This window comes from Gavia stellata, chromosome 16 (genome assembly GCF_030936135.1).
Source record: "Gavia stellata isolate bGavSte3 chromosome 16, bGavSte3.hap2, whole genome shotgun sequence".
Taxonomy (NCBI): domain Eukaryota; kingdom Metazoa; phylum Chordata; class Aves; order Gaviiformes; family Gaviidae; genus Gavia; species Gavia stellata.
Window position 1 is genome coordinate 388,957 of NC_082609.1, and position 23,316 is coordinate 412,272.

Here is a 23,316-nt window from a genome sequence, read left to right on the forward strand (position 1 = left end):
CTTTCTCAGCAATTGCTTCATCAGCTTTGTATGGAAGTGTTGCTCTTCACTGTGCTGTAAGTTGTGCACAGTGCGTGAGAGACCAGTAAACGTTGTATTACTTTCCAGATGCGTGCTGAGATGCCCAGCTCAGGAGAACTGTAATTTCAAACCTTGTGTGTCTATTGAGATACTTTTTATTAGTTCCTTTTCTTTGGTTGTTTGGAGATAAAATACTTCCCCTCCTGCTATCCACAGTATGTTTTCCTATCCCTGTAGAAAGAGAGGTGGAAGACTGAAGCAGTGAAATGCCTTGCCCTGATATCACAAAATAACTGTTAACATCGCCCACTCTTTGTGCTTTGGTCACAAAAACCTTTCCTATCCCAGGTAGACTGGAGTTCCTGTATTTTTTCTTGGTGTGAGCTGTGGCCATCCTGTTCAACCACCCTGTCACAGCCCACGAGCACCATCTCTGTGATGTCTCTGGCACCTCTAAAAACAATGAGGTCTGCACAGGGATGGCTAGTATGTTGTATCAGGTGCAAGTGGGGAGAAAAGCCTCAGTTATTGACTAGACAGATTTTGATAAAATGGCAGCTATCAGTATGGCATTTCTTACCATGCCGACAGACCATGGGGAATCACTGAGTGTAGCTGGTGGCTGGTCGTCTATCCCTGTGATTCCAGCTAGGGGCTTTTCCATACTGTCATGTGGTATATTAGTAAGGAGGAGACATCGAGCTGCTGATGAAACACCATTGCAATTAGTGTCTCTTCTTTTACAAGGGAAAGAGCCGTAAAGCCGTACACCTGCTTCCATGCTACCTAATTATGCCCTTGTGCTTTGTAAACAAGGTGAGCACTATTCTTGGCTGGATTCAGCAGCCTTCTGGAAGCTGCTGCATCCCTTTCCTTCTGCAGTATCACACCAAGAAGTGTTAAGAGACCCCCTGATATTTTGGGATCTCAAATGACCAGATAATGCTTAAGAGCATCAGGAGCAGAGTGTGGGCATGAGGGAACGGGTAGTGGTTTTGAGAGCTTGATCCCAAATGTCAACAGGCGGAGAGACAGGGAGTGTTTAGCAAAAAGGCTTCCCAGAAGGCAGGAGTGCTGGGGGCTGATGGCAATCCTGCCAGGTTTTGGCAGAGCTGTGCTGGAAGGATGCTGCCAGGCTTGGCCTTGTGGGGCAGCACCTGTGCCTGCAGAAATGGATGCTCACGAAAGGTACCACACTGGTGACAAATGGGCTGTCGCTGGCTGTGTGGAGGCTTGCTGAGACACAGTCAGCGGTGGAGATCAGGCCGGCAAGCCTGACAGGTCTGTGCCAGCAGTCAGGCAGAGCTGTGTGCAGCCACGGTCTGTGTGGCACCTTTCACTCACGCTGCTGCTTTGGCGTGCCAGGCCCTTTGCACAAGAGGCTGGTCCCCACTTGCCACGTGCAGCCAGGGGCTGAGCTGGGCAGCAGAGGCGGCCGGGGTTCGGGCCCTGGGCACGCTCGCCCAGTCCCGCAGCGCTTCTACTGGGCCGGGAGGAAAGGTGCTCCCTGCAGTGCCTCCATGGCTCCTGGTGCAGGAGGGTTTTTCCGTCTGCTAACAATGGCTGATGACACAGCCTGACACTGGCTGGCGGGGAGACATGGTGGGTGTGGAGACACACAAATGAGCCCTGGCAGGGGAAACAGTGCATTTATTGTAATCTGAGGCTGCTCTGGCAGCATGTGTTGCAGAAGCCTGCCTATTAAATCAGACTTGTTTCCTCGTAACTGCTTAATTCTCTTCCTTTCTTGCTTCCCTGCCTCAACATCTGGGTGCATTCCTGAACGATGCCAGAGCCTGTAGATGTGGTGTAATTTGGATTTTACTTATTTTACTTTATTATATTTTTTCGCTGCAGTTGGTGGGTAGGTGCTGATGCAGCCCTTCTCTCTCCTGTGGGCACAGAGGTTGTCTGGCAGCCGGGCCTGGGGCAGGCCCTGAGACAGCACCCGATCCCCTGAATGAACGCCTTGTTTGTGCTCCAGCCATTATGGACCTCACAATTTTATGTACTAACAGAGTTAGCACTGAGCACCCCTTCACATCTGCCACAGAATGACCATTTGTGTTTGTGGGCAAGCATATTTTCTGAATTCATATTAACAGTTTATTCAGTTACTGTCAAGTGTTGCAGTCTCCTACCCCCCGTGCCGCCTCTGCCTGTCTCCCTTTGTTTTCTCTTGTCTGATGTGCAGGGAGAGGCAGGCCAGCATGAGTATTTGCTGGTGCTCCTGCACTCTAGTGAGAATGAACTCCAGGGCCTTTGGGAAAGCAAGTTGGGGAGGTTTAAAGGGTATGGGCAAGACAAAAAAAATGGAGGCCCGGTCATGTTATTGGATCTGGGCAGGTTGACTTTTTTTCTCATCGTGCAGGCTAGGTAAAGCCAAGGAGGATCTGCCAGGGCATAGGGGACTATCTGTGTACAGTTGACTCAAATATAAAACGAGAATCTTCTTCCCTGTGTTTCTAACTGTGGCCCGGATTCTTCCATAGCTGACACCTGATACTGTTGCTTGGTAGTTTCTATCTACATTTCTTGTAGTGTTACTTAAATACTCATTTGCATCCACGGGAGCCACGCTCAGCTGCTTGACCCCTGTCACTGACAGGGTATAAGCAACTGGCTGTGGTCACACTTCGCTCTTTTAGGGTTTTCTGAACTTAAAATTACAGTATTGTTAGTGAGACGACAATTGGATAGACACAAAAGGAAGGCTCTAGGTGAACCTGCGCTGGTGGGGGGGTTAGACTAGATGATCTCCAGAGGTCCCTTCCAACCCCTGTCATTCTGTGATTATGTGACAAGAGCCCTGTGCTGGGGGAGGAGGCAAATCAGTGGCTTGTCAACAGCATCTGTTTGTGCTCGGGGGTTCTCAGCCCCAAAGCCGAGCATTGCCTGGTGTGTGTCCATCGGGGAGAGACACAGCGCAGTCTGAGAGCTGGCACGAGGACCCGGGACTCCCGGGCCAGCACACACCCGGCTGTCCTCCTGCCTCTGCTGTACCTGAGGAAAAGAGCTGCAAGTGAGAGGTGGTAATGGTCCCCCAGGTCACTAGTCAAGGCTAGTATCTTCAAGTGCTGGTTGTGATCTGTTAAATGAGCTGTGCGGGGAGGTCTGTGACCAGCAACGTGCCCTTCCTTCCAGACCACCTCTTAGATAGCAAAGTTCTGCTAGACCTCTGCGTCAGGGGAGAAGGGGAGCTGACCCCTGGTCTGCTTGTCGGGGAGGACGGTGGGTGGGACAGAAAGAGGGGAACAACTCAGTTGTGTGCTTTTTGTGCTGGGAGATGAGGCTCCTGATCAGCCTTAAGCTGCGCTGAGCAGGGAAGGTAAATCCCCATTGCTGGGACTCAGGTTGCTGGTCATCAGTGCAGCCGTGGGAAAGCCCTTGCCTGGGAAGCCAGGAGAGACCGTGGCTCTTCCCCCTGCACCAGCGCTGAGCTGCAGCTGGGGTTGAGAGTGCCACGCATTGTGTTCCTTTCCCCACCCAGTTTCTTTGTCTCGACTGTGTGTGGATGAGATTGACGTAAAAACGCACACCGGTCTTGGGGCTTCGGCTGCTGCAAGCTGCAGGGACACGGGGGGATTGGGGGGATTCTCTCGCATCCTTCTGTTGCCAGGGAGGAAGCTGCAAATTACCACCACTGTGGTGATACTTCCAGAAATCACCCCGGGGTGGCGGATGAAGTACAAACCCACTTCCCTGTAGAGGAATTAACTGTGCGAGAGCTTCACAGGGTGAGGCTGGCAAGTGAGCCCTGCTGAAGGCTCTGGTCAGCTGTGGTCCAGGCTCGGGCTGTGGAAGGGTGGTGCACTCACATGCCAAAACCTGGGTTGTGGGCACCAGGGGGAGCAGAGAGGAAAGTAAGGGGAGCTTGAGAGCTGGAGGGTTGTTGGAGGCGTTTTAAGCAGTCAGGAAGACTGCATGTTCTCTGGAACAGCACAATCAGCTTGTGTCACCCGAATACATGGTAGCCAGGTGTGAGGTCAGGCTGTTTGCCCTCTACTGCCCACAGCTGGTGTTCAGACTTGTGCAGGTGGAGGTAGGAGAGCAGGACCTCAGCCTTCCCAGTTCCTCAGGACAGGGTCTGTTCCTCACAGGACAGTGTCCATTCTCTCCCATCAGTGTATGCTGGGTTGCCCAGGTCCAAAAGCGTGAATACAGGAAGAGCATAAAAGCAGTCCTGGTCTGGGTGCTCCTCCACTGTCAGGCACTCCTTCAGAGAAGGCTGCTGCCCACTTAGGTCAGTAGAAAGGAGAACAGAGAAGGTGGTAAATGATGAGACGGGAACTCAGTTCGGTGCCTCCTGGGTCTTGTGTAGACCTGTGATGTTGTGAAGCACCTCGGAAGGATCACCCCAACCATCATAGGGAAGGGACAGATTCCAGCAGCAGATGCATCATCTTCAGGGCTGCCTGTCCTGTTGGTGGTCTTTGCAAGGTGGTAACAGATGAGAGAGGTATAAATTGTCTTCTCTAATGCAACTTACTTTGCAAGGTATTTGGATAAGATTTAAGGACACGCCCTTAGTAACAAACTTGCTCTAAATACTGGTATGTGGCTTGTGCTGCCTGCAGATTTATGTGCATAGTGACCTGGTGTAGGAAGGTTTTGACTTCTCTCTGTACAGGAAGCACACTTGCTGTGTCCCCAGTGTACTCATTCTGCCTCGGTGGTGTTTGTGGCAGCACCTGTTCCGTTCAGAAACAGCCCTACGAGTATGATTTTTTCAATCCTTGCTCATGTCCTGTTGTTTCAAGTGTCGGTACAGATGTGAACTTTCTGCAGTATGGGCTGTTAGGATGAGATGCAGTAGGAGAGCACCCAAGAAGGGCACTGTACTGGCTGCTGAGAAGCATGTGTATTGCCTGCTACTGACAACTGCTGCCTTCTGCCCTTCACAGAGTGATCGTCTCCTTATTAAAGGAGGGAGAATAGTCAACGATGACCAGTCGTTCTATGGTGACATTTACATGGAGGATGGCCTCATAAAGTAAGTATGGGGCTTCTACAGCATATTATCTCCATCTCCCCTTAAATCAGCTTCAGGCTGGATCGTTACTGGCTTTTTGTGGATGTAGTCTGTACCCAACTTGCCAGCCAGTAAAACTTGATAGCCCACTCTGGCTAGAGGTTCAGCTCTCTGCAGTGTGTGTGAGCACATATGTGATTGCTTGACGTGTTTACATAGCAACTCCAGTGACTGAATTGCAGTTGGGCTGGTGACTTTGTGACACAGCGTCCATTGTACAACAAAGCTGTGTCTAATTGCACGAGGAACAAGATTTATCTTTGACTCCTGTTTTGCCCTGTGTTAACAGTATTAGCGCAAATGACCCCTCACAAGATCCTATTTGTTAACACTAACAAGGACAGTGCTGTGTTGCAGGTCATCTGCATCCTTGAGATGTTCAGGAATTGCAGGCAAAGCTCTGGGTCCCCCCAGCTTCTTCGTGTGTGTTTCAGAGGTGCAGTAATAACTCCATTGTTTAAAGACTGCAGTTCAAACATGGCAAATGTATCACATTGGAACCAGCTCCAAGCTGGGTGAATTGAAAGAACCGTGATAGTTTATAGCAGAGGGACTTGAAAAGGCATTGCTTGCTTTATGGTAAGAGGAAAATACCAGCCTTCCCAGGATGGTATATTTTAAAAACCCAGCAGCAGAGAAATACTTCAAGAAGTGGGACTGTATTTTTATGAGGCTGTTTTTAGCTGGTGGACAAAAGCATTTGTGATTGGCTAGTACTTGTACACAGGCAGGGATCAGAGTCAGCTTCAGGTCTTGCTATGGCACAGACTTTCTGGATATCCTTGGGCAAATCACTTAGCCTCATCTGCAGCCTGGAGGTCACATAATTTCATTGCCCTGGAAGTGAAATGCTCTCGCAAGTGAATGCTGGTAAGAATACAGTGAGCAGTTTAAATTCTTTGGTGGTGGATTCATCTCAATAAAAGCAGTGGAAAGAACTGCTGGTTTATTGCTGTGAGGACACTGGAGCGAGCAGTTCTGTCCACAGAACTTTTGTTATTCTAAGGAAAAAAACCTGCAAGGTGACTAAGGTTGAATGAAATGCAAAAGTGGAATTTCCTCCTCATTTAGCTCCCCAGTATGTCAAGAAAATCAGAAGTTTTCCACTAAAACCAACTTGTCTTTTCTCTTGATTTATCAGGGAAGACTGAGGAAGGCTTGATGAAAATAGGATTTCTGAAAGAAGAGATTTGAAGGCTGAGTGCCACATATGGACAGATAAAGGGATTGGGGCGGGGGCGCTGAGTGAAGGGAGTCCTAAGGTTCAGGTGACCTGGCATGCAGGAAGGCCGGGCATATCTAGGGAGGAGAATGTCGTGTGCTAGAACAGCACAAACTCCAGAGGACTATAACAGTATTTTAGGTTACGAGTAGATGTCTACTGGAACTTTTTAGGTTTCCTGTTTTCCGAAGATATTTTTAGGTACTTGGGATTTTAGCTGCCTTCACTACAGTGTGGCCCTGCTGATAGCAAAGATGTCCTTCAGGGGCATGAAGGAGACAGCGTGAGAAGGGAGGTCCTGGGGAGGGGAGGACTCTGTCTGCGCTCCTTGGGAAGAGAGTGAGCCCAGTGCTTCCAAGCTGTGCTGCGAGCCCAGCCGTGCTGTGCACCTTGTGAGCTCCTCCCCAGCTCCCTGGAGGGAGGCTTCCCTTTACCCTCGGGACTTTGCGCTGTGAGCAGCATTACAGGTCCCTGACGAACCCTGAGCTGGCCTAGCAGCTGTGGCATTATGCTGGGAAATCATCTTTCTCTGTAAGTAAGCCTCAGACTTGAGCCTTACTTAAGGTGGGCAGAAGGATGGGGGAGAAGAGGGATTATGGGTGCAGCTTACTGGAAGCAGGGCTGGTGTCGGGTTTTGTGAGCATGCACCCTGGGTGAACAGGTAGGACTGCTACGCTGGAAACGCTTGCAGGATCCTGACTCGTGCATCTGTGGGGTATGAAGTGTCCTAGGAATCTTCTCACCATACACTGCAGAGATCTCCATGCCCATCAGACCATATTCCCCAGCTACCCCAACCCAGTGCCTGCCCCAGACAGCAGCTGCCATCATAGACACCACTGGAGCAGTCAGACAGATGGCAGCCACCCCTGGACTATGCAAAGGTTTAAGCAAGCCAGACAATCCTGCATTTTGCTGCAGAGTGAGGTGGTTTCACTCTGCTGGCTCCTGCAAACCCAGTTGTGGGAGCGCAAAGGAGTGGGGCATTTCTGCCAGCGGGAGGAGTTGACCTGGCTGCTCCCTAGGTGAATTGTTCATTGATTATGTTGTGGCTGGTTTTCCTTCGTGTGTGGCTCACCATCTTGGTGTGATCTCATCAGGCAGATTGGAGACAATCTGATTGTCCCTGGAGGGGTCAAAACCATAGAAGCCAATGGGAAGATGGTGATCCCTGGAGGAATTGATGTCCACACTCGCCTGCAGATGCCATACAAAGGGATGACAGCTGTGGATGATTTCTTCCAAGGGACCAAAGCAGCTCTGGCTGGTGGAACCACCATGATCAGTGAGTGCAGCAGGCAGGTCCTGTACGTGACAGCACCCAACACTCTTGGAATGTTGCCCAGCTATTTCTTTTTCTCTTTGCTTTTCTCAGTCTTCTTTGTTTTAAAGGTCCATGACAGTGTGCTCATCTTTTCTGTGATCTCTGTCAATGCAGTCTAGAGAGTGAGGAGTGGGATGAATCTTGGGGATCCTTAGTAATACTGAAGTGGTCGGACAGGAGATTTTCATAGGACCCCTTGCCCTTGCAGATCCCATGTTCTGCAGTGCTTCATTGTCTGCAGCCACTGGTGCCCCTGGTACCCTCAAAAAAGAACCAATGGCATAACTTTTTTTCCCTGTTAAATAAAAATAGGGCAGCATGATGCTTAGATGACTCTGAGCAGAGGAACAGAGCAATGTCCTGGCATCCCGAACTGCTCGGAAATAAACAGTGCTAACGAAAAAGGAAAGGGAATTCTGAGGTCCTTCCCTGGAGAAGATGACAGCTGTGCACTGGTTTGAGGTCCAGGTTTTATTGCTGTGCAGTGGTCACAGCTGTGTGCACTGCAGGGTTTCTTGGGATGCAGGAGCAACTGTTGATCCTTCCAGTAAAGGACTGGGTTTCTTGCCCTACCCCCACAGGGTCTCCTTCCCCCTGGGCCAAAAAAATAAGTTGTGTGAAATGGACTGGGGCAGGGCACAGGGATTACGTGGTGGGCAATAAAAGGTGCATTAGTATTGCAGTGCGGGAGGAAGCTATGTGTTAATGGGGTGGAAGTGGGGAATGGGGATGAAGGACAGCTTTCAGCTGATTTGTCAGCAGAAGCCTGTAAAAGCCCCTGGTCCCATGCCAAAGACCATTAAGCGAAGGCTCTGCGTGCTTCCCTGCCGATAAATGCACTTGGAGGAGCCCAGGCACGTTGCAGAGGTGATGGGGACCTCTTCAGAGCTGCCCTGAAGCTGCCGAGGAGATGAGCCTGGGATCATGCAGATGCCTGGCAGTATGCAGGGCTGTGGTGGGGCGGCCTGAGCGGGGAGCCCTTGCCCACCCATTGCCCCCGCTGTGCCTCTGCAGTGGACCATGTGGTGCCGGATCCTGAGTCCAGCCTGGCGGAGGCATTGGAGCGGTGGCGGGAGTGGGCCGATGGGAAGGCCTGCTGCGACTACGCGCTGCACGTGGACATCCCCCGCTGGAGCGACCACGTCCGACAGGAGCTGCACACCATGGTCGAAGAGAAAGGTGTGCTGCCCACCGCTCCCCTCGCGTGGGCCTTGGCGAGCCATGTCCCCTCGCCGCAGGGTGGTCCCAGTGGAAGGAGGGCAAGGGGTGACGGTGCTGTTGTCCGTCCTCTCACTGTCAAGTGCCTGCTGGGATCCTGCATGGCTGCGAGCAGGAGTTGTGCCCTGCGGATGAGCTGGCAGGGAAGGCAGCCCAGAGCAGGCAGCCTGACCAGGACCATCTGGGAGGGAGAGCCCCCGGCTCATCCCTCTCTCCTTTCTGCTCTGCCCCTAGGAGTTAATTCCTTCATGGTGTACATGGCCTACAAGGATTTGTACCAGATGTCGAACACTGAGGTGAGACCCCCTTCGCCACCTTGGTTGTGTTGATGCATGGGGCAGCGGGGGGAACGGCAGGCACACTGGGCACAGGCAGCCCGCTGCACCTGGCCAGACCTCGTGGCTCCTCTCCTCTGCCCAGGCTGCCTTTGGAGGGCTGCCCCTGGGCTGCAGGCATGGTGCCCAGCCACGGGCCGGCTGGGCTCCTGCGCTGCAGGTGGAGGCAGAGGTCTGGCATGGAGATCACTGAGAGCATCCGCTGGCGGCTGTGGCCTTCGGAGAGCACCGCCCGGCACAGCCAGAGCTGGTCCTGGTGCACCCACACCAGGCCCTGCCGCTGTCAGGGCCTTCAGCTGAAGGGCCGTGCGGGGTGCCAAGGCCGTGCACAGGCCAGGGCAGTCTGTCTGCTTGGTAATAATTTTTTTTTTTCTTGTCTCTGTTTTAGCTGTATGAGATATTCAGCTGCCTGGCAGAGCTGGGTGCCATAGCTCAAGTTCATGCTGAAAATGGGGATATAATTGCACAGGTAACGAACTACTCTTCTGGTATGTGGGGACTGAAAATCCATCCCAGGCAAATTAGGTGTGGGGCATTAGCAAAATGACTCTAAAGCTGCATGGACATCTTTTGAAAGGTGATCTCTTTGCTGCTCAGCGGCCATATCAAATTTACCAAGGTTTTCTGCTGTGAATATGTGGTGCATAAGTGAATCTGAAATAGTGAATTAGTGATTATCTAAATGGAAGAGAGAGGGAGATCAAGTACGGTATGTTCACTCCAACCACAGCTCTTCTTCAGTGTGGAGAGGCAGAGACCTTTGCCTTGCACATAATCCGCTGAGAGTTAAAGTATATTATAGAGTGCCACGGCAAGAGAGGAATTTTCTCCCTGCTGTAAGCAAGCAGCTGATTAATGGAGCTGGATTTGCAAGGGAATTGTTATGAGGGATGTGGTTTGGTGTTCAAGTGGGTAGGCTGTATTGGCCTGCTGTGTTGTAATTGGTGCTGGATAAGGGAAAGTCCAAATGTTCTGATTTTCACTAAGACAGAGGAGACATTGCTCAGTTATGCTCTGCAACTACTTGTTTTTTCCTGTCTTTCTTATTCTGGGGAGTTGAAGGAGAGTGAAGTAAGAGATCATTCTTCGAACATCCTCTCAAGACTACAAGAATCAGTTTTTCTTTGGATTTTTTAGAGCTTCAGTGCACAATTGGATGGCTCTTTCACATGAAAACAAAGAGTGGTCAGACGAATTGTCTTGGCTAGAGTTTATCTCTACTTCAGCACCAGCCTAACCACAAAATGCCCCAAAACTATTAGTTGGTAGCACTTCACAGTCCTGGGAATTGCTTCCTTCTGTCAGGACTGATTGAAACACCACAGGCTGGTGTGGGGCTCAGCGTGTTGTTAGCACAGAGATGTGATGCTTGTGGTCCTCTGCTGGTGGTGGTTCCCAGGAAGAAGGCAGAGGATTTGTCCTTTCCATTCCCCATTTCAGTCCATTTTACTTTCAGTGGTCCTGGTGACTGTGTGTTTCTCCAGAGTTTGGTCAACATAGGAGAGGAGGTTGCAGGGGAAGAGATGTAATGCATGGCCTGAAGAGAAATAGGATGTGAGCAGAGCTCCAGACTTTAGGCTCTGATGTGCTGTAGGTGGTGGGAGAGTGCTTTGTGGTGGCTGAAGAGCAAGATGTGAGAAGAGTATTGTCAAGTCTTTGCTTGGTACTTTCACTGTGGCAGAGAGGGTGTCAGAGGAGGTAACACGCAGCACTTACCTGCTGTACAGCCTCATTCTTTGATACACTCCTCCAACAGTTATGAACACATCTGTTATCGTTGCTGGAGTTACACAGTCCTGATGCAGATTGGTGGCATTATTTAATGCCCATAATATGCGCAGTACTCTATGAGACACACAAGAAAAAGTCCATAAAACTGCTTGCTTACAGGCTTACTATTACTGCTGCTGTGCATCTACTTCACGTCGCCCAACACCTCTTGGAGAAATGTTGCCTGTTGTGCAACTGCACGTGGTTTCTGCAAGTCAAGGGTAGGTGTTGGGTGGGAACATTGCCACAGGCAGTGACAGCACGTGGATAAAGGTGTGAGGGTCAGAAAGATCCCCAAGTGCCTCGGTCAGGGCAGACCATGAAGTCCCCCTGCATGTTTCCTTTGACCTCTGTCAAAGGGACAGGTTTGAAATGAGGGAATACGAGAGAAATCTCTAGGGTACAGACAGGAGATAGGCAGGCCAGAGCATGCGGTGAATGCACACACACAATTATCCATGGTCCTTATTTGTAACAGCAAAATATTTGGGATACTGTTAATACAGGAACAAACACCTCACACCACCAGCTACTATAGAAATTGATAGAGGACAGAGTTTAGCACTTGCTGATATCCAAACGATTAAACAGCACCGGGGACCCAGGAGTAACCTTGGGAGGAGAGTTTTTTTATTGGCTTTAATGATTGTTTTCTGAATAGTTTCTACTCAGACTACTTGCTTTTCAGAAGGGCAGCCAGGAAGGGCCTTGGAAAGGGACTGTAAACATCAAGTACTGTTCATGGAGCTGGGGAGTTTTGTACCCTTTTTTCCTCCACACTGTGCTTGTTTCATCAAAGAGGTTTCAGCTGGTGTCCGTGCTCCCTCCAAGCACTCCCGTTTCCCCATCCTCCCTCTTTCTCTCTCAAACCCCTTGAGGGTGCAGCAGCCTCTTACCATGCACAGTGGTCCCACAAGACATAGGGTGGTGGCAGTCCTGAGGGAAGGGCTTGACACAGCAGGGATCTGCTTTTCTGTGTTGTTGATAGTTTCACGGTCTATAATGTCTCTCTGTCCTTTCGATGTCCTAGGAACAAACCAGGATGTTGGAGATGGGAATAACCGGCCCCGAGGGCCACGTGCTGAGCAGACCTGAGGAGGTAAGATGCAAAGGATGGTACCAGCCTTGCTGCACTGAAGAGCTTTCCCCACAAGTCACAGTAGGGCTTCGTGTAGGTAGTGGGGCCAAGCAAGCATCGGCAGGGGGGTCTGTATGTGTGCACCTATGGGTATCTGTTTATACAGGCTATACTGTCTTGTTCATTATCCGCTCAGGAAAGAGCAAGGTGTGCATTTGTGACAAATGTTTTTCAGTCTTGTTCAAGTCTCCTAGCAGAGACAAGGGCTTCTGAGTCTCCCAGAGGTTAACCAATCAACAAAAAGATCTGTATAGCTATAGCAACATCTGGAGCTGGTTTGGGGGCATTTTTTCTTGCATAGGTGAATTCACGGGTGTAAGAGGCCTGAGAAGAATCAAATGGTGAGTTTTAGTTCCTCTGAAAATTCACTGTTCATGTCTGTCTGAGTACAGACAGATTCCAGCCTCTTCCTGCTTAATCTCTGCTTAGGGTCTAAAGTGCATTTCAAAATCAGATGGACAAAGCCATTGGTGGAAGGAGTGGGAGGGAAGGAGAGGGGGAATTTCCTGGTTACAAATCATTGTCAAGACACTAATTAGATTACTTCTAATTTTAGCTCACAGGGTATTTTCATGTTTGGTCCATTAATCTGAGCTGAGTCTAATTTTAGATGGGTTTTCTTGAGATAGCTCCCTGCTGAGAGGTGCTTTTAACTTTCCACAGGATGTGAAAGAAGAAAACAATAGGAATTTGGTACAGTAGCAAAGCTGAGCAGGGAAGCACAGGGACAGATTTGTACTTCAGGGTCTGTTGAAAGTAAAATCAGTTGGCTTAAATTGAAGGTGTAAGAAGTTGACTGTATTATGGCTGGTAACAACGTATATAGCCTAGTGTAATTCAGTGCTTATTGTCTTTGAAGTATGAGACTGTAAAGAATTTTCCTGTACAGGGAAGAGACTCAGTGTCAAATACAGTAGATAAGAGTCCCTCTGTGTGTAAACTGCCATTTGTTTTTATGGCTCTAAACCCATTGCCACTAGTTGGCAAGCTAACCCGCAATTACAGGATGCTGTGATTGTGCCAGGATTTGAGAACTGTCTTATTATCGTAAGACAGCACTGCAGTTCTTCTCATCCAAAGCTGGTAAAACATTGTTGAGTGTTTGATCTTGAAATGCCATTAAAGCATAAGGCAACTGAGAACAGTGCAAGAAGGCTCTAGATACCATGTGTTCAGCCAAATCCAGATCTCGTTTTATTTGAAAATAAACAGTGTCCCTCTTCCAGAACATCCTCTACCTGGGAAAACGTTAGGTAGAGCGCAGATGACCCTGCTACCCCCCATAAAGCCTGCAGGTTGATGGCAAAGCATTGGGAGGGTGGTCTATAGCTCCATGTGTCCGCTCTGTCCTGGGGAGACCTCAGTGGGGGTTAAAGATATGCTCTTCTATCAGGTGATAGTGGTGATTTGGTAGTGCAGGATGGTGCTGCTCCAGATTGTAACCTACTGTGAAGGGTATTGAGCAATGGCTCCGTTTGCTCCTGTCCACATGTTAAACCCCGTCAACTACTCAAGTCCGTAAGTGTGCTGATAAAAATGTTTTCTTGTTTAAATTTCTGTTTAAAGGGTCTTTAAGCAGAAGATATAAACTTCATTTCACTGTGCAGCAAATATGCCTGCAGAAGTACGAGAGGTGTACGGGTGCATGCGTGTCTGGGTGCAGTGGACTGCTTCTCCTGCTACTGGGAGAGTTAAGCTTGCACGGTCAGCTGCCTGGCCCACAGACAGTTACTGCATTCCCTGCAGCTGGCAGTCCTGGCCTCCCCCGGGAGCTAGCTGATTGGTACATTGTCTTTTTAAGGCTTCTGTTTTGAACTTTCTCATGCCAAAGCTTGAAGCCAAACTGTAGAGCAAACACTTGGAGAAACTCTGGGTTGAGCACAGGCTGATGTAATAGTCCAAAGATATCCCTTGTGATGGAAATCCACCCTCTGCTAACAGCAGGACAGTGAAACACAGGGCGGATGTCAGCAGGCTGGGACGAGCAGCAGCTGCCTCACAGGACAGCCAGACCCTGACACGAACAGCCTGTCAGCACATTGTTCATTGCACCCCAGCCACAGGCAGGGTGACGTTTGGTTAAACCAAACGCAGCCGCAGGAGAGCCTGGAGCAGTGAGTGGTCTGAAGGGGCAGACCCTTTCGCTGTCTGGCGTCAGCCTGTGAGCAGTGCTGTCAGGCGTGGACAGCAGTCCCTGGGCTTCTCTGGCTGTTGGGAGGGCTGGAACCAGGCAGTGGAAAAAACAGCAGATGCAGCTCTGTGCTGACCCCCAAGCACCGTCCAGGCAGCGCTCCCCTGCTGAGCATCGTGTGTCTGTAGCCTGTGGGTTGGGCGAGGCCCTAGGGAGACTGAAGCTTCCCCATCAGGTCTCCCTGATTAACCTGCCCTTGGGGAGTCAAGGGTAAACGTGAGGGCACAGGGTGTCAGCAGCAATCCATGGTGTGCTGAGAGGAGAAGGGGCTCTTCCCTGCCCGCCCAGTGCTCCTCTGCAGCCATGCGCCATCCTGTCTTCCAGCTGGAAGCAGAAGCTGTCTTCCGGGCCATCACTATTGCCAGCCAGACCAACTGTCCTCTCTACGTGACTAAAGTGATGAGCAAAAGTGCTGCTGACCTCATCTCGCAAGCCAGAAAAAAAGGTGAGTGGCAGCTGCTGCTGCACACAGCCTTGCTGTTGCCGCTGGGATCCTGGACAGCTGGATTCAGTGGTCCCCATGTCCTCACGGTTGTTTTGCCAAGACCACCACTGTGCCTCTTGTGCAGTCCAGTGCTTCCCCTTCTGCTGGGGAGCAATTAGCTCAGGGATTTAGCTGACTTTTGAAGGGCATGGGGACACTGCACCAGGCCATATGGAGCCACCTCCTCTTGTCACATTGGGTAACGTCACAGGTAGGAGTAGTGCTTTAAACACCAAAGTTTGTCTGTGGCTGTGAAGGGTTCTCTGAGGAGACTCGTCCGATCCGCGTGCAAGTGGTTTGAGCTGCTGCATATAGCCCCGGCCTCCCTTTGAAGTGCTGGCCCCTCGGGGGTGCCTGGGTGTCTTTTCAGGTGGCTGGGGGGCTCCATTTGTCACTGGTGGTGGAGCACAAAGACTCCCCACATGCACATGTGCACATCCACAGCCGTGTTCAGTGAGCCTCTATAAAAAGGCGGGGGGGCAGGAAATATAGAAAATGCATTTGTAGAGAGGGTCTTGGTGGAGTTGGTAACTGGGGGACGTAATGATGAGTATCTCCCAGAAGCACTCGCCCAGGCTGTAGAGCATGTTTGGAAAGAAAAGCACAATTTCTCAGTCCCCGTCTAGTTTATCAGTATGACAAGCCCTGCTCTGCAAAAAGCCCTTGGTCACCAGCTGCTGCCCTCTCCCCTGGCCTGGCCCGAGCACCAGAAGGTGAGTGAGGAACAGGAGAGGGGGACGAGCCTGCCAGCTCTTTGGTGGCATGTGGTAAATATTTACAAGGGATAAAGGAGGAAGAATGCATAGGAGATTGTGAGAGGCTTGGTCATCAGCCCAGCGTGGGTTCATTGTCAGGCTGCGTTGTGGCCTGCCTGCCCCGTTGTGGTCTGTCATTTCTTAAAAAATTGCCTGACCCCTGCCAGGTGTGCCTGTGCTGCCCGTCAGCTCTGAGATGTGGCTGTCACTCTTGGGCTGAAAGTCAGTGGGATGAAATGCCCCCTGCTACAGCACAGGGACACCAGTGCTTGCAGGAGGGGACCAGGGGCCTCGCTTCCCAGGAGCCTAGCTGGGGCAGGGCAGGCTGGGAAGCAGCCATCTGCCGGGGCAAGAGGCCAGGTTGCCAGCATCGTTTTTCTCTCTGTGGTGTCTTCTGGGGAACATAGCTCTGCAGTCGTGCTCTCCCATGCCATGCTTCCACCGGGCTTGTTGCACCAGCAGGATCTGTGCCTGTGAGCGGGAGGGTCTTAACAGAGATGGCAGGCAGGGCTCGTCCCTGACACCAATGTGGGCCTTGCTGTCCCTCCTGCCTGCCCCAGCACCTGAGGTCCAAGCAGGAGGTGTGGGACAGCCCGATGTGTGTCTGGGTGTCCTCTGGGCACGGCAGGCTGTTGGTAGTGCTGTGGAACAGAGAATGTCTCCAGGCTCCACCAAAACAGTGTCCTTTCTGTCCCCGTTTCCAGGCAATGTGGTGTTTGGTGAGCCGATCACAGCCAGTCTCGGGACTGATGGGACGCACTACTGGAGCAAGAACTGGGCCAAGGCTGCGGCATTTGTGGTCTCTCCGCCTCTGAGCCCAGACCCAACAACCCCTGACTACATCAACTCCCTCCTGGCCAGGTGAGTGACAGCTCTGCTGACCGATGCTGCTAGCGGGAAGAAGTGGACTCTGGCCTTGAATAGGGAAGGAGGAGATTAGGGAGTACCTGGGCAGCAAAGACTTTAGTCCAACCTGAACCACTTCACTGTAGGTATTTAATGAGCTGACTGATGAAATGGCTGTGACTCAGAGCCGTGGTGGCTTATACCTGCGAGTGGAGGGAGGACAGGGGAGGCACCATAAGCTTAACATCAGTAATGAGAAAAATACCGGGGCAAGTAGTCATGAACCATTTTAAAAGCCCTGAAGAAGGCAAAGAAATGAGGACCAGCTAACACAGACTTGTCAACGAAAGCATTCACCAAGCTGGAGAAGCCCTTCTGCACGCGTGGAGTAGGAATGGCTGCCTGGGTTATGATGGTGCAGGACAAGGTGGAGGGTTACAGGTGTCACAAGCTGGTGGGGGCCCACCAGTCGAATACAAAGCAAGACATTTTCTCATGCCTTTACAGGGTAGCAGTAGTACAGCCTGCAGCATGCACAAGGCCTTTAAGGGCAGTTCGCGCACATCTGACAGGGATGGTAGGTTGTTTTTTCACCCTGAAGGCAAGGGCGTGGGGAAGGGATTAGTTGAAAATAGAAAGCAAACAATAGAAGCACTTCAGCAATTTGCTTTGACCTTTCAGTTATAGAATCATAGAATTGTTTAGGCTGGAAAAGACCTTTAAGATCATCAAGGCCAACAGTAAACCTCACACTGCCAAGTCCACCACTAAACCATGTCCCTAAGCGCCTCATCCACCCGTCTTTTAAATACCTCTAGGGATGGTGACTCTATCACTTCCCTGGGCAGCCTGTTCCAGTGTCTGACAACTCTTTCAGTGAAGAAGTTTTTCCTAATATCCAATCTGAACCTCCCCTGGCACAACTTGAGGCCATCTCCTCTTGTCCTATCACTTGTCACTTGGGAGAAGAGACCAACACCCACCTCTACAACCTCCTTTCAGGTAGTTGTAGAGAGCGATGAGGTCTCCCCTCAGTCTCCTCTTCTCCAGGCTAAACAACCCCAGGTCTCTCAACTGCTCATGTTAAGACTTGTGCTCTAGACCCCTCACCAGCTTTGCTGCCCTTCTCTGGACACACTCCGGCACCTCAGTGTCTTTCTTGTAGTGAGGGGCCCAAAACTGAACACGGTATTTGAGGTGCGGCCTCACTAGTGCCGAGTACAGGGACACTCCCTACTCCTGCTGGCCACACTGTTTCTGATTAGGCCAGGATGCTGTTGGCCTTCTTGGCCACCTGGGCACACTGCTGGCTCATATTCAGCTGGCTGTCAATCAACACCCCCAGGTCCTTTTCCGCCGGGCAGCTTTCCAGCCACTCGTCCCCAAGCCCGTAGCATTGCATGGGGTTGTTGTGACCCAAGTGCAGGACTCGGCCCTTGGCCTTGTTGAACCTCATACAGTTGGCCTCGGCCCATCGATCCAGCCTGTCCAGATCCCTGTGAGGAGCCTTCCTACCCTCAAGCAGATTGACACACCTGCCCAAGTTGGTGTCATCTGCAAACTTACTGAGGGTACAGTCGATCCCCTCATCCAGATCATTGATGAAGATATTAAACAAGAGTGGTCCCAGTACCGAGCCCTGGGGAACACCACTTGTGACCGGCCGCCATCTGGATTTAACTCCATTCACCACAACCCTTTGGGCTCAGCCATCCAGCCAGATCTTTACCCAGTGACGTATACACCCGTCCAAGCCATGAGCAGTCAGTTTCTCCAGGAGAATGCTGTGGGAAACGGTGTTCAAGGCTTTACTAAAGTCTAGGTAGACTATATCCACAGCCTTTCCCTTGTCCACTAAGTGGATCATTTTGTCATAGAAGGTTAGTCAGGCAGGACCTGCCTTTCATAAACCCATGCTGACTGGGCCTGGTTGTCCTGTACATGCTGCTTGATGGCACTCAAGATGATGTGCTCCATAATCTTCCCTGGCACGGAGGTCAGGCTGACAGGGCTGTAGTTCCCTGGATCCTCCTTCCTGCCCTTCTTAAAGATGGGTGTCACATTTACTAACCTCCAGTCTGCTGGGACCTCCCCAGTTAGCCAGGACTGCTGATAAATGATGGAAAGTAGGTTGGTGAGCACTTCCGCCAGCTGCCTCGTACCCTCGGGTGGATCCCATCCGGTCCCATAGACTTGTGGGTGTCTAAGTGGTGTAGCAGGTCACAAACCATTTCCCCTTGGATTGTGGGGGCTTCATTCTGCTCCCTGTCCCTATCTTCCAGCTCAGGGGGCTGGGTACCGGGAGAACAGCTGGTCTTACTATTAAAGACTGAGGCAAAGAAGGCATTAAGTACCTCAGTTATACTCCATCCTCTCACTGTGAAGGCACGCACAGCAGCCAGAGACGCAGAGCTCATTGCTGGCCCTGTCCACATGCCACGTGTGAATCATGTGCCCCTCGCACCTTGTGTTTGCATGCTGAACTGTGCATGCGGTGGCTGGTCTGTGTTAGCCAGGGATGACTGACACTGAGGGGTTTGTAAATGGAAATGACCTTTGAGGTAATGCTGGAAACATCTCTGACTAGATGAGCAAGGGATGACTGCTCAGTAAGAGGCGTCTCGGCAGAGGGGCATGTTAGGATAAACCTGGGTTATGCCAGGGTGGAGATGCCATGGCTGGCCTAAGAGAGACACCGGTACGTTTGGGGTCTGAATATGCAGCTCACCCTGAATTTTGCTGTGGTCAACGGGCAAGATGTGCCTCTGCTCAGTCTGGATGTATGAAATAGGTGCAGGTCCTAGGGACTGGCAGGGAAAAGTGAGCCCAGCTCCTGAATTGGTGTTCTAATCCTTCCCTTCAACTTCAGATTTACCCCAGACCTCAAGGGAGAGGCAAGAGCACTTCTGAGTCCCTGCAGCCCACAGGCATCTGTCCTGACGCCTTTTTTGCACTGTTTTCTGTGAGGCTTCAGTGGCAGGAGAGGCTGCGAGGTTCCAGCTGGGCTGGACGGCTTGTTTTCTTCCACCGGGACAAATCTGGTGCAGATTAGGAAGCATGTTGTGTCATCAGCCTGAGTCTCTGGCTGTGCAGTCAGTCAGACATATGGCAGAAATTATCAGAGGAAGATGGAGATTACCAGTGGATTAGGGCTGATTCACAGTGCCGAGCAGAGCTGTTGTGTCCATGCCATCCTGGGTTCAGGCGCAGCTGGTCTGGGAGCCAGGTGCTCAAGGCCACTTGCCTCACGCGGGCAGCGCCAGGAGCTGGCCTGCATTGGTCTGCTTCCTTTTGCTTGGCAGTGATCATTTTCCAACTGCTGCCGGTCCCCTGCTCCCCAAGGACCTAGCACAGCTGGGTGACTTCCAGGGAGCCATGGGCTGCCGCTCCTTGCCCTGCCCTGCCCTGCCCTGCCTGTTGGCAGCTTGCTGGCTCTGCCTGTTCCTGCCCTCTGCCATTGTTTTCAGGAATGGGATAGGTCAGGGCATCTCATCCGACCGGTGACCCTTTCTGGGCAGAGGGGTCTGGATAACAGCATTGGGCAACAGCTGCTATAAGGCGCTGCAGTGAAGCTTTTCTGGGCCTCCTGGAGAGAGCTGCTTCTGGGCAGTCCTGAGTCTCTTCATCCCACTGTCAGATTTACATGTGGCCATGGGGGGCGTTTGCTTTTGTGGCAGTGATGTGGCAGAGATGCTGTAGCTTGGGCCAGAGGCTGCAGCTTGGGCCAGCCTGCACTTGCAAGCACACCTTCTTGGTCTGTGCTGCCGGCTGCTTCTCCTGCTGCATCTCTTGCAGCCACGTCCCCTCTCCCAGGGACAGGGGTGATGCTTGCCCGCAGCAGGCTTCCCATGGGGCAGGGAAGGGCTGCACTTGCCCCTCGGGGTGCAGGAGCTGGCAGTCAACAGCGAAAGGGCTGGCTGTGGGGAACAGTCCTCGGTTGGAGAGGCCTCTTCCTCCCTTGTGTGGCAGAAAGGCTGCTCTCCCAAGCAGACCTGAGATGTCTTTTCCCTTTGTGTTAGTGCAAACGTTGGAGTCTTGTATGGAAGGACATCTTTTGGCTTGACACAAAGGCCATTCTGTTCCCCAGGGTGTTTCCCCCAGGAGCTGAGGTGTTGACTCCTCTTGTGTGCAGGATGCTGTCCGTGCCCCAGGTGGCACAGCTCTCTTGCCCCATGCTTCCAGGTGATGCAGCTGCCGCAGGGGCCAAGTCAGGTGGAAGTCTTCAGACTGAGGGGCCATAGAAATGGGTGCAGAGTAAAACAGAGCTGAGCCAGGGGCTGCCTGTGCCCAGAGGAGATCCATGTCCCTCGCGTCCCTGCTGTTGTCTGACTGTGAAACGGCTGATGATGCTTTTCTTACCACCTCCCCTCAGTGGTGACCTGCAGGTTTCAGGAAGTGCCCACTGTACATTCAGCACCGCACAGAAAGCAATTGGAAAAGATAACTTCACGGCGATCCCAGAAGGGACCAATGGCATAGAGGAACGAATGTCTGTCATCTGGGACAAGGCAGTGGTAAGACTCACGCCAGGGAGAGGGCAAAGTGGGCAGTGTTGACGGGCACCTCAGACACCCATGTTCTTGCCCCCGCAGAGCTGGGCACCCAGCTTTGAGAGTCAAAACAAGCCAGAGCAGGAGAGGCAGCTGTCACGAGTTCAGGGTGAACAGCCAGGAGCTGTGACTACGCCCCCAGTTTTCGGTCTGTCTGGCACCAATACTAAGATCAGCCGCAGCGGTCTGGGCCCAGCCAGTGGCTTGTGTGGGAGTCAGTCTGGTGCTTCCTGCTCCCTTTCCCCAAAAGAGCACTTAGTTCTCTTTGTGTCTGAGCAGGCCACAGGAAAGATGGATGAAAACCAGTTTGTGGCTGTGACAAGCACTAATGCTGCAAAAATCTTCAACCTGTACCCACGGAAAGGGAGAATAGCAGTGGGCTCGGACAGCGATCTGGTTATATGGGATCCTGATGCAGTGAAGATCGTCACGGCAAAAACCCATCAATCTGTAAGCCCTCTGCTCGTCTGTGGGAATGCTGGAGGGTGGGGTGCGAGTAGCCTGCCCTGCCTGTGCTGGGCTCTGAGGAGCAGGGACTGAGTCCAGGCTCTGGGCAATGCCAGCTGTGACTGTGGGGTAGAATGCCTGTGAGCCCTGGGCTCTACACACGGGGCTTTTCTCACCCTGCTGTTTTGCTCTTCTCCTGAGCCTGGCCCACACAGGTGTAACGACACATGTTTCTCCTTACCTGGATTCTTCTTCCAGGTACAAATTTTGACTGGCTTTGCGAGCGTCCTTTGTTCATGCCTTACCTCAAGTCTAGGTCCTGCCTGCCTCTGTTGTTGGAGTCCTTGCTCACACCAAGCTCCAAAGCAGCAGGTCCTGGTTCATATTGGGAGTTGTGGGTTCTTAGTGTGATGGACTAGTGAACTAAAGGAGGCCTCTGGGGCAGGCAAGGCTGTTACAGGTGTCCTCTCAGTGCACGGGTGACTTCAGCAGCGAGGTATGGGGACTAAACAGCCCTGAGTGGGCAGGCAGTGCTCATGTCCCTCCTGACCATCATCCACTGGTTGCTGCAGGCGGCTGAATACAACATCTTTGAAGGGATGGAGCTACGTGGGGCCCCACTGGTTGTCATATGCCAGGGGAAGATTATGTTGGAGGATGGCAACCTGCATGTGACCCAGGGGACTGGACGCTTCCTGCCCAGCAGCCCTTTCCCTGATTATGTCTACAAGCGCATCAAAGCTAGGAGGAAGGTGAGGAGACAGAGATGCCAGGAGAAAGAGTTGGGACACCGTTAGCCTAAATTGCCCTTTTCCCTGATAACTGATTGGTTTTTGCTCTGCAATTCTTGCTGAACCCTGGAAACAGTGCTGCAAACTGGTGTATTTTGAACCTACAGTTGGGATAGTTAAGGCTTGGGTAGAAAGCTTTGACTTTAGTGTTGATGGTGTGCCACCACTGGAGGGAGATGCTCAGCTGGGTCAACAGTGGGTGATGCCTGCACTTGTTCCTGTCCTGCTGCAGCAGGAACCTGGAGGGAAGTGCTTAGTTAAAAACAAAGAGACTGGGCAAAATGGCCTTCTTCTTCCCCATCCATGCAGCATAAACCCATGCTGAGGGATTGCCTGTTGCACCATGCTCTGCACGCTTTGCAGGGTGGGAGTGAAGGGAGGCTGTCACACAGGAGATGGGCGGTGGGGCTGTGCCAGGCCTCAATGCTGCAGGGAGGTCTTGGGCATGCAGGACAGAGGGGCACAGGGCTGGCAGCGTGAATTGCCTCTGCAGTGGGACTGGGGAGCCAAGGATCGCTGGAGCATTATGCTGCCATGGGAGGATGCTCTCTGGGAGCAGAGAAGTGTCACTGTCCTCTTCTCTCTGGTGACAGATGGCAGAGATGCATGCCGTGCCCCGGGGCATGTATGATGGACCCGTGTTTGACCTGACCACCACCCCCAAGGGGGGCACCCCTGTGGGGTCAACCCGGGGGTCCCCCACGCGGCAGACGCCCCCCATCAGGAACCTCCATCAGTCTGGATTCAGCCTGTCAGGTGAACACACGCGGCAGCTGGGCTGGGAGAGCGCAGACCCACTGGCCACATTGTCCCAGCCCCTGTCCTGGGGCAGGGGGCAGCTGGGAGATGGCCTGGGGCAAGCTGAGCACAAGAGTGGAGCATAGCAGGGCGAGACCCTCTGTGTCCCTTAAAGGGCGTGACTGGAGCTGGCCCTCCACCCTGCTGCACCTTGCAGTAGAAACAAGGCAGACTGTGGCCATGGAGGTGCCAGCACAGCATCAGACCCTGCTCTTGCTGTGGGGGTCTGTTCACGGAGGAGCATCTACAGAGACGTTCAAGCCACTGCTGCTCTCGGAGTCATTACTGGAGTTGGAGAGGGAGCAGGTTGCTGTAGACAGCTTCAGGAGGCCCTTCAGCGAGACCCCAGGCTGCCTGACTGCTCAGTCCTGTGAAGAAAATGCTCTTAACTTTG

General features: G+C 52.0%; 1 protein-coding gene across 2 annotated transcripts in view; it reads left to right on the plus strand.

Annotated features, from left to right (window-relative positions):
- Window positions 1-23,316, plus strand: part of DPYSL3 (dihydropyrimidinase like 3) — a 43,754-nt gene that overhangs the window by 19,708 nt on the left and 730 nt on the right. For both annotated transcript variants that reach the window (XM_059825141.1, XM_059825142.1), the window contains exons 2-13: window positions 4,926-5,014; window positions 7,376-7,560; window positions 8,614-8,778; window positions 9,052-9,113; window positions 9,541-9,621; window positions 11,953-12,021; window positions 14,576-14,696; window positions 16,195-16,351; window positions 20,709-20,850; window positions 21,166-21,336; window positions 21,906-22,085; window positions 22,718-22,880. In XM_059825141.1, coding sequence (XP_059681124.1) covers window positions 4,926-5,014; window positions 7,376-7,560; window positions 8,614-8,778; window positions 9,052-9,113; window positions 9,541-9,621; window positions 11,953-12,021; window positions 14,576-14,696; window positions 16,195-16,351; window positions 20,709-20,850; window positions 21,166-21,336; window positions 21,906-22,085; window positions 22,718-22,880 — 1,585 coding nt within the window. The remainder of the gene's footprint in view (window positions 1-4,925; window positions 5,015-7,375; window positions 7,561-8,613; window positions 8,779-9,051; window positions 9,114-9,540; window positions 9,622-11,952; window positions 12,022-14,575; window positions 14,697-16,194; window positions 16,352-20,708; window positions 20,851-21,165; window positions 21,337-21,905; window positions 22,086-22,717; window positions 22,881-23,316) is intronic.